Source organism: Neomonachus schauinslandi, chromosome 16 (assembly GCF_002201575.2).
Source record: "Neomonachus schauinslandi chromosome 16, ASM220157v2, whole genome shotgun sequence".
Classification (NCBI taxonomy): Eukaryota; Metazoa; Chordata; class Mammalia; order Carnivora; family Phocidae; genus Neomonachus; species Neomonachus schauinslandi.
The window spans coordinates 58,186,288-58,196,405 of record NC_058418.1 but is presented as its reverse complement, the minus strand read 5'-3'; the positions used below and the strand labels follow the sequence as shown (position 1 = coordinate 58,196,405).

The 10,118-nt window shown below is 66.1% G+C and overlaps 1 protein-coding gene across 1 annotated transcript in view; it reads right to left on the bottom strand.

Moving 5' to 3' along the window:
• ZFPM1 (zinc finger protein, FOG family member 1) overlaps window positions 1–10,118 on the bottom strand; it is a 41,074-nt gene that overhangs the window by 5,181 nt on the left and 25,775 nt on the right. The window contains exons 3-8 of the mRNA XM_044922074.1: window positions 6,210–6,312; window positions 4,391–4,597; window positions 1,789–2,016; window positions 1,370–1,465; window positions 1,152–1,298; window positions 3–967 (exon numbers count right to left, since the gene is read on the bottom strand). Coding sequence (XP_044778009.1) covers window positions 3–967; window positions 1,152–1,298; window positions 1,370–1,465; window positions 1,789–2,016; window positions 4,391–4,597; window positions 6,210–6,312 — 1,746 coding nt within the window. The remainder of the gene's footprint in view (window positions 1–2; window positions 968–1,151; window positions 1,299–1,369; window positions 1,466–1,788; window positions 2,017–4,390; window positions 4,598–6,209; window positions 6,313–10,118) is intronic.

The window sequence follows — 10,118 nt, the reverse complement described above, 5'->3', positions numbered from 1 at the left end:
GCCGGCGCGGGGGTCCCGGGGGTCCCGGCGGGCGTGGGCCGGCGCGGCGGCGGGTCGTGACGCGAGGCGCAGTAGTAGCGCTTGTGCACCGTGTAGGTCTCGTGGCGGCTGAAGCGGATGTTGCAGGCCTCGCACAGCGTCCGGCGGGGGTCGTCGTCCTCGTCCGCCCCGCTGCCCGGGCTCGGGCTCCCTGGACTGCCTTCGCGGCCCTGGCCGCCCCCCTCGGCCTCGGGCTCGGCCTCGGGGGTGGCTGCGCCCCCCGCCTCGTCCTCGCGCGTCCCGGAGCCTGGCGACGCGTGCCTCGTATCGGCCTCTGGGGGCGGTGGGCCGGGGGGCGCGCGTGCGGGGGTCTGGGGCACCTTGGCCCTGCGCGCGGGGGGCGCGTCGTCGGGCGGGCGGCGGCCGGAGCAGTAGAGGCGCTTGTGCACGTAGAAGTTGTTGACGTTGTTGAAGGTGATGTCGCACTCGAAGCACGTGGCGCCCTTGGGGGCCCCCGCGAAGAGACCGGCCTGCGCCCCCGCTCCCGCCTGTAGCCGGCTGTGCACGAGCTCGGACATTTTGGCCAGGATCTCTGAGGCCGGGGGCGCGGCGGGGAACTGCGGCAGGAAGAGCGCGCCGGCCGCCAGCCCCAGCTCGCTGGGGCCAGGGCTGGAGCCGGGCGTGGGGCTGGACAGCTCGGCCTTCACCCTGGCCGGAGCGGGGCTGGGCGGTGAGGGTGACCGCGATGCGGCCGTGGGCCCTGGCTCCGCCTCCGGCTCCTCCGTTGTGGCCTCCGTCTTGATGGCCCGGGGCGCTGCCGGGGGCTCGTTGCTGCCCCCGTTCTGGGGGGCGGCTCTGGCCTCTCCATTGGTGGTCTCTGCCAGGGCCTTCCTGTCCAGTCCTGGCGATGGGATGGGCGCCAGGCCCAGGTCAGCAGAAGCCAGGGGGCCGTGCAGGGCCGTGTGCTGCTGGAAGCTGGCCAGGCTGTCTGCAGGGAGACCCCAGGGGCCACACTTCAGGGCTGGAGCAGGACCTACCTGGGCCAGACCTGAGGAGGGGTAGGATGGGAAGGGTAGAACTGGACTGGGCAGAGGTGGCCGAGGGCCAAGATTGAAATTGACTCCTGGTCGCCATTAGGACAAACCCCATCCCTTCCCAGCCCAGGGCCTCACCTGGGGGGAGCTTGGCAGCGGGGTGCCCGGCCCCTGGTGAGTAGATCTCAGCCTTGGAGCCCGGTTGGCAGACCATGTGGTTGGTCACCAGGTGGCTGTAGAGGATGTCCCTTGTGGTGGAGATGAAGCCACAGCTGTGGCAGACACCTGCAGGCAGGCTGTGGTATCAGGGCCCTGGGGTGGGGTGCCCCCCCATCCCCTTCCCAGCCCCCACCTACCGCTCAGCGTGTCTGTGTGCACCTTCAGGTGCCGCTCACAGTTGGCCTTGGTGGTAAAGGCCGACAGGCAGATCAGACATACGAAGGGGCGTTCTCCTGGAACACAGGGCTGAGTGAGGGATGGGCTCCTGGAGCCCGGCTGGCCAAGGACCTGTGGCATGGGGGCTCTGTTTAAACCCTGCCTCCTCTGCCCCTTGTCCCCTGGGACTGTGGCAAGGACCTGGCCCCGAGCTGACCATTCTGATGAGCACTGGTGGGCCGTGTACTCGGGAACACTGTGAGGTGCCCTAGGAGGATAACACAGGCCTATGTGGCAGGGCAGGCACCCGGGGCCAGATGGGGCAGCAATGCATTGTTGGGTGGGCACGCACACTGCGTTGCAGACCGCAGCGTTGGGGTGGGGGGCGCGTGGTGCTCACCGCTGTGGCTGCGCATGTGGATCTCCAGGGAGCTGGCGCTGGGACAGCTCTTGCGGCACTGGGGAAAGGGGCAGACGCGCTCGTGGGGGTAGGTCTCCTTGGGCTTGTTGTCGGCGGCGGCCGTGGAGCCGGTGGTCTGGCGGCTGGCGCAGTAGTAGAGCAGGTGGGCTTGCAGGTTTCTCTCGCTGCGGTACCAGATTCCACAGTCTTTGCAGGGGAAGACGTCTTCTGTGGGGCGGGGGAGAGGGGGGCGCCCGCAACTCAGGGCAAGGCACGGAGCCTCCAGAAATGGAGGGCTTGGCGCTGCCGGCCCCTGACTTCCTGAGGAGTGGGGTTTGTGAATGGGGCCTTCCCTCCTGGTCACTGCTGGTCACTGGGTTCTCTTTCTCTAGCTCTCCAGGATGCCCCAGGATCGCACGGATGGGGTCTCTGAGTAACCCCCCAGGCTGCCTCCCAACAGTGAGCCCCCCAGAGACGCCGGAGCCCCAGCGGGCGCCCGCGGCAGGGCTGTGGCCATGTCCACAGGCACCCGAGGGAGGGGGGCTGGGCGTCTGCGATGTTGGGGGTGGCCACGTGCCGGAGATCGTGTGCTGTGGGGGGGCTTGAGGGATGGCGTGAACCTGGGCCCCGTGTTCACGGGAGCAGGTCTGAGCGGCCAGGTGCACAGGGAACCCCTGAAGCACGCGGGCAGGAGGACGAGAGTGGAGCGTGGCTCTGGGCGGCCTCAGGTGGGGTGAGGCTGGGGGCTGCAGAGGAAGAGGAGCTCGCCCGGTCTCTCCTCTTAGCCCTCCTCGCAGTGTTTTCACATCAAGTATGGATGGGCCAACATTGCTTAATTCACGTTTATCTCAAGACAGGTGGCCTGGGACTTTTCGGTTTGTAGGAGCTCAGCTTGCGGGGGCGGCAGAGGGGTTCCCAGCTGGTGAAGGTCTCTGACGGGTGGTTCTCAGGGTCTTTGTAGCAGGATGCTGCAGAATGCTGTTTGTCTCTGCTCCACGGCCCCCTGCCCCTTGGATGAAGACAGGGGAGGGGGAGGGCTTGTTCTGGGACGTGTCCGGGCTCTAGTGCAGCTTAGGACCCGATTCTCATCCCGGCGTCTGAGGTTTATCCTGGGTCCACAGTTGTGGCAGAGGGGGGGGGTCCTCAGGGCAGCTCTGTTCTCTATCAGCTGAGGCGCTGAGCTGGGATTGGAATCTGAAAGGCCCCTGGTGGGTTTGTTTCTGTGCCTGCAGGCCCAGGGCTGGGAATGGTGCTGCTGGCTGTGGGTGGCCTCAGCCCTGAGGTTTAGTGAGGACCGTTGTGGTCCCCCTACCCCAGGGCTGACCACAGCCCCATTGCACAGGTGAGAAAACAGAGGCCAGAGTGGCTGAGTCTCAAAATTAAACCAGGTATGACAGACTCTGTATTGAGGCTTTTCTAGCCCACAGTAGCAACAGTCCTGCTGTTTAAGGCGTGCACCCCCAAGTGGAGAAAGCTCTCCCAGCACCTCGGAGCGTCCCCCGCCTCAGCGCTGAGGACTGGACTGACCCTGTTGGGCACTGTGGGCACCAGATGCTCCTGGCAACCAAGTGGCCCCGGAGAGCCCCGTCCCCCCCACAACCTCAGTGTCTGGACGGGGTCCTGCCCCCAAGGACCCACGCTCCCTGGAGGGCTCTGGGGGGGTGAATCTCACATGTGCAGCTCGTCCCTCTCCCCGCGTCATTTCCACCAGCCCACAAATGCACACCAGGATTGCCTGAGTTTCAGCAGTGCAAGCCACGTCCCCTCCACACACACGGTCTCTTGTGCACCGCCCCCTGCCTGCGGCTGATGCCCCTGACGTGGGTCCGCAGGTGCTGCCTGGCCCCCAGCCGCCTCCAGGGCTCCCCTTTGGTGTCCTAAAGCCACCTGGGGTCAGGGCAGGTTCCCCCACCCGGCCTGTGCTTCCAGCCCTCCTCATGTTTGACTTCCTCAAAAGGTCCCTTCTTTCCAAGTTCGCAGCCCTGCAGTTGGATCCTACCCTTCACTGAGAGGAAATCCTAGCCCTTGCCTGGAACCACTTTGGGAGAACACCGTGCTGGGCTTGAGCCCCGGCCCCCCCCCCCCCCCCCATAAAATCGGCCCCCGCCCCCCTCTCTTACTTCATGAGATGCGCCGTGCTCGAGGCCTCCCCCCCCGAAGGCTATCTGTGCCCCTCAGCGGTGCCCTTGCGACAGGCTGGGTGACCCCAGACCCCTCGGTTCAGCGTGGATGGCGGGAGTGCAGCAGAGTGAACCCGACTTTGCAGCGACACCCTGACTCCGAGAGCACCCCAGCAGGGAGTGAGTGACGGGGCTCTTTCAGCCCAGGTGACACCCGGCCGTGTCTAGTGACGTGTGTAGACACGGCCCTGGCATCTGCCGGGGTGGGAGCCAGGCTGCTGCTCAGCATCCCACCTTGGGCATGTAGCCTGCTCTGCTTGAAAGCTGCAGCCGGGCCTGGCTAGTGGGGGGGAGCGCGCGGGGCCTGGGGCCCGCCCCGTGCCACACTCATCGGCTGCAGCACGGCCTGCTCTGCTCAGATCCCCATGGTAACCCACCCTTGTGGGTCCACGGTGCCCAGGTGGCACGGATCGTGTACTCACTGTTGATGACCGCTGTGGCCAGGATGGACGCCATGCCGGCCTGCTGGGGCAGGAGCTGGATGTCGGCAGGGGCCGGGCACTCGGGCTCTGCCGGCTCCTCCTTCACAGGGTGGCTGGGGGTGCCCCGGGGCTCAGCCGTCGTGAGCAGCACGCTCAGCAGGCCGCCCGCGGGCACCGGCTTGGTGAGTCTGCACCAGAGGGCTTCATCTGTGGGGGCAAAATCCTCAGTGGCGGGAGGGCCAGGGGTGGCTCACCCCACCATCCCGAGCCCCTCCCCACGGCCCCCTCTTGGAGACCAGGGTTCTGAGGTGGGGGATGGAGCCCAGGCCCCGGTCAGGGGGTGACCGGCTGGCTCCCCGGGCCTGCCCGCTCCCACCTAGTGGGAAGGCCCTGAAGATGGCCCGCATGGCTGCCCGGGAGAAGGGTGGCCTGAGGGACAGGCAGCAGAGCCCGGGGCCATGGGCCCAGAGCTGCCAGGCAGGCCCTCCTGCTTCTCAGCTCCACTGTGAGCTGCCGTTCCCATGGTAGCCAGCAGGGGGCAGCCTCTGCCAGCCACCCAGGCACCTGCCTGCTCACCTCCTGCATCCTGCTTGAGGCCACCAGGAACCCTACACCGAGGCGCAGCCCTGCCCCCCACCCCCCAGGCCAACCTCGCGCCCGTCAGCTCTGTGAGGAGCTTGTCCTGCCTGGCGGACAGTGGCTGGAGCCCTGCTGACCGGGGCGGGAGGGGCAGGCCAAGCAGCACTAACTGGCCCGCTTGCTGGCTGGGTGTACAAACCCAGGGCTGACGGCACCTCCAAGCACCCCTTGATGGGTGGGGGGCTGGCGTCCTCCCCCACCCATGGAGGGGGACAGAGGGGTGAAGGGTGGCCCAGGTTCCCAGACGCTGGGCTCAGCACCTGCGCTGGATCTCCATCATGCCACGGAGGCTCCCATGTGGGGACAGAGCTGGAGGGAGGGGCTGCCCACAAGGCCCACTGGGCTGGGCACATGCCGCCTGGCCTGCCCCTGATGGCCTCTGGCTCCCTCCTGAAATGAGAGCTGCCCGCAGGACAGGGCTTTGCCTCCTCTGGGAGCATTCAGCCGAATGTGCTGTGCGCAGGGAGGCAACGTGTCCATGGCACCCCCCGGAACATTCCAGCAAAACAGAGCCCCCCACTAGGGAATGAGGCCCTCTCCTGTGGTTGCTGGGCATACACCCTCCCGATGGCCACGCTGGCTGGACAGACCTCGTGTGGCTGTAGAAATTGTCACGATTCTCTGCTGACATCATCCCCTTGGGGACGGAGGGGATCTCCACTGCCCTGACATGCTGGTTGTCACACACCGAGAAGACCGTGTCAGCCTTCGTTTAGGGGTCAAACCTCCCAGGCAGGCGGGACCGTGGCCTTGGCGATGGAAGCCCCCGCCTCACGTCTGAGCGCCTTGAGCTCTCTGAGCAATAGGGGAGGGGGACTCCCGGGCCACTCCTTCTAGAAGGTGCAGGGAGGCAGGCCCAAGAAGGCCAGGGGACGTGGCCCCGGCCCCACGAGGCTGGGTCTGAACGTGGCCCTCCTGCTCTTCCCCAGGACGAGCCAGACTACATAGGACTGGAATATGTGTATATACCTTGGCCCACCTGGCCCAGGATTCTCTGCTGACCCCGGCGGTCTCCCAGAGGCCCGGGAAGAGAAGCAGCGCCCTGGCCCCCCGAGACCCGGCCCTAGCTCGCCTACTCTGCTCAGCCCGGCAGGCTGCTTTCCCTTTAAGGGCCAGCCCAGGGCCAGCTGAGCGGCCCCCACCTGCCGGAAGGCCGCGAGGGAAGCGCCAGGATACCAACCCTTCCGGTAGATCTCCGCGTTGGCTTCGGCCTCGGTCAGGGCCTGTGGCAGCGACGTCAGCCAGCAGGGCTGGTCCTCCAGCAGCAGCGTCAGGGCGGGGCCCTGGGGGGGGAGAGGAGGGGCTCATCAAGGACCCAGCATGGGAAGAAGCTGGCCGAGGGCCCCGCGTGGCACCCAGGGAGGAGCCCGTGACCCCCGGCAGGGAGGCCAGGCTGCAGCCTGCTGCCCCTCACTGGGCGCTGTGCGGCCAACGCCAAGCACGCAGCCGGCACCTCCCAGCGCGGGGCATTGGGCTCTCTTGGAAACCGAGGCCCAGGGAGCAGCGGAGCCGGGATTCGCCCAGATCTGTGTTCTCGCCCTGCCCCCCTGCTCTAGCAGGCTGCTGGGTGCCACGGGGCAGCCCGTGGGGCGCACGGGCCAGACTGAGCACAGGTTCCTCCCACACAGGCCCCCAGAGCGAGCTCCCAGAGCTGAGGCTGAGAGTGGCCTGGAGGAGATGGTGTCTCCCCAGAGAGGGGCTTCTAGGTCCTCCCCGAGGTTGGGGGGTGGTTCCCTGCCTGCTACAGGGCGTGGCAGGCCCACCTCTGTGCCGTCCGCCCCGAGGCCAGCCCACGGCAGACACGAGCACATCCTCCTGGGCCCAGTAGCTGAGGCCCCCAGGCAGCAACATGACCCCATGCCAAGGCTGGCTCAGCCTCCCTGAGGCTCCCAGAGACTGACATCCGTGTGTGGGGTTAGGGCGGAGGGGGGAGAGGCGGCAAATGGGGGCGCAGCTCACGCAGCACCACCTCGCCCAGCCACGTCCTCTCCCCGGCTCTGTCTGCAAGCCGGGCCTTTGCAGTGTCCGGAAGGCAAGAGTGCTCTGGGCTCAGCCCATGAGGCTGCTGCTGGGGGCCTGCAGAATGGGGCTCCCTGATTTCTGACACCCAGGGCCACCCCAGCAGGAGAGGAAGCACACAGAGCCTGGTGCCGGGGAGAGAGGGCAGCCCGCGGCCCGCTCTGTGGCTTGGCCCCCGCTCAGACGTTGAGGAGACCAGGCACAGGTCTGTGGGGGCAGAACCCTGGCCTGGCTTTGCCCTAGGAGGTTGGGGTGACTCCTGCCCCATCCGGGCCCTCAGCCCCAGTGCCAGGCCTGGGATCTGGGCCGGCTGCTTCGACCAGGTGTCCCCAAGCTCCGCCACCAGGCACAGTACGCACCCACTTTGGGGTACTTTTGTTTTATGGCAAATAAGTGCCTTTTATTCAGAAATGGTGCATGGGGACCTTGCATCGGAGAACCAGTATCACCTGGAAAGGCTGCCACCTAGACTGGGTGGCTGTGTGCACGCCAGGGGTCCACACAGCCGCCGGCCGGGACACCACCATGGTGGGACATGATGGTGTGTGAGGTGTCCTCCGAATCTGGGTGCTTCCCTGGGCTTTGCCTCCTGCCCGGGGACAACACAGGCTGCAGAGCCGGGCTTTGGGGTCCAGGCCAGGCGTGGCCTCCCCTGCTGTGACCTTGAGCCGAGTACCACCCTGCAATCTGAGGTGAGCCCTCTGTCCACTGCCCACTCGTCCCTACCCTGCGGCAGACTCAGGCCCATGAGCCAAGCGCTCCTGGGGAAACCCCTAACAAGGTTGGGGCAGCGTGGCCAGTGGGGTGCCATGGAAGGGGCAAGTGGCGACTAGTGGCCAGAGGGGCGAGCTCTAGCTGTGGGAGCAGAAGCGGCCTGCACCCATGCCTGCCCTCTCTGCAAATGGGCACTGCCCCTCGTGCTTGGAGCTGTGACCCAACCCACGTGCTTGTCGCAGGCCTGCCATCGCCCTGCTCCCTGCTCCCGGTGGTGGGGCTGGGTGGTCGAGGCCTCTCTGCCACTCAGCCCCTCCTGGGGCACTGCGCGAAGCCCTCCCTTCCAGCCGTGCCCACCTGTGTGCAACCAGCACACAGACAACAGGAGCCCCCCTGCCTCCTTGCTTTCGCCTTCCCTTTGGCCGGCAGGACATGGGCAGGCAAGGGCCGCGCCTTTGGGTGCAGAAGGCTGGGGTCCACTGGGGCCCCAGGTCAGCAAGTGCCACAGGTCAACCTGGGGAGAGCATCTCCACCACAGCAGGTAACACCCTGCTTTTCGCAGACATCTGGTGATCCCACAGCTGGGGGTCCTGCCGGCTCAGTGGGAGGGGGCACAGCGGCCGGGCGGGGTTGCCACCGCGGCGGGTGACCGGCGGCCCCCATGTCCAGCTGCGCTGACCTGGACAGCGGCTTGCAGCAAGGCGGGGCCGGGCCTCAGGAGTCTCTAATGAATATTAATGAGCAGAGGAGGGTGAAAAAAATTAATCTGCTTGATCCTCCGATTGGCGCTGTGGTAACGATATGAAATCTAATTATTCGTCCCAATATTTCTAACCCTCAAACTGAGACTGACAGCCTCCCGGTCGGTTTAATGCTTATCACTCGCAGGAGCTGCGTGCTCCCAGCATGATAAAAACGCGCACGGCTTTGCTGACGCTGCAGATCCCCTCGTTCTCCGTGTACCGCCTGCGAGCGAAGGCGGCAGCGCCACGGTCCCGCCAGGGCCCAGTGCCTGCGTGGCGGCGGCGGGCAGGCCGGGAGGACGGGACAGGAGCAGAACGGGCCGGGAGATCTGGGGCCTGACTCGGCCCGTGACCCCCCGATGCCGGGGCCTGGCTCCCCCCCCCCCTTGAATGGGGGCGGCTGGGGACACGACCTTCCGTGGCCTCTCTCCCAGGCCTGCGCTTTGGTCCTAGGGGTGCGGGGTCGCCACCCAGGGAGGGTCTGACAGGTTTTCTCTCCTTCCGCCCCAACCCCCCCAGTTCCGAGCAGCCCAGGAACAGAAGCGCCTTTCTCTGGTGCCTGAAGGCATTGGGCCGAGGCAGGCTCTCTTCCCGGCCGACGCCGTGCTGCCCGTGCGCAGGGACGTGGGGTGTAAGCCTGGGAGGGGCTATGTGTTGCTCCCCCGCCCGGCCTGTGCTGCCGGCCACCTTCCCTCCACAAGCACCCTGGGTCCCATCTGGGTCCAGCTCACCCTGGACGGGCCGTGTCTGGGTTCAGAAGAAGCCTCTCCACCCACCCAGCCTGCAGCCCCTTGGGGTCGTGCCTGTTCCTATTGGCTCCAGGATGGCCCCACCTGGCCCTGAGATAATGGGCGGCCACTTGAAGTTCTCTGGGTGCATCTGAGACCACTCCTTGTTTCCCCCAACAAAGAGGTCAGTGTCTGGATTCTATGCCTGCCGATAACCATCAGAAACTCTATCTCTGCCCCATCCGCTGTGACTTTATCTGAGGCTGATCCCAAACCTTGCTAGCCATCTCATGAAACAGCATCAGGGGAAAGGGAGATAGGGGCCCCATTCGGGCAGGGGAAGGGGGTGGCCCAGCCCAGCGAGCCAGACCGCCCTGCAGAAGGTCAGTGGGGCTGCCCAAGCCTCCTCCGGGCCACTGTGGGGCAGGCTCATGGGAGGTCAGGGCTGGGGCGGGGCTCCCACCCACCTCCTTCAGCTCATCCTGAGAAGTCATGTCCCTGTCCTGCGCACCCTCCCAGAGGCAACTGCCTTTCTGTCCTCGGCTCTTCCTCTCCCCCAGACCCTGCAAAGAACTTCCTTCACAGATGAGGATGGAGGCCCACAGAACAGAGTGATGCTCAGGGCCACAGGAGGTGGCTGTGCGTACACAGGACTACAACTGGGGTCTGCATGATCTCGGCTTCCTTCCATCCACTCATCCATCCATCTACCATCCATCCATCCATCCCTCCCTCCCTCCTTCCATCCATCCACCCACCATCCATTCACCCGTCCACCACCTACCATCCATCCATCCTTCTCTCCATCCACCAATCATCCATCCACCATCTACCACCTACCCATCCACCCATCCATCCATCCACCCAGCCATCCATCCATCCATC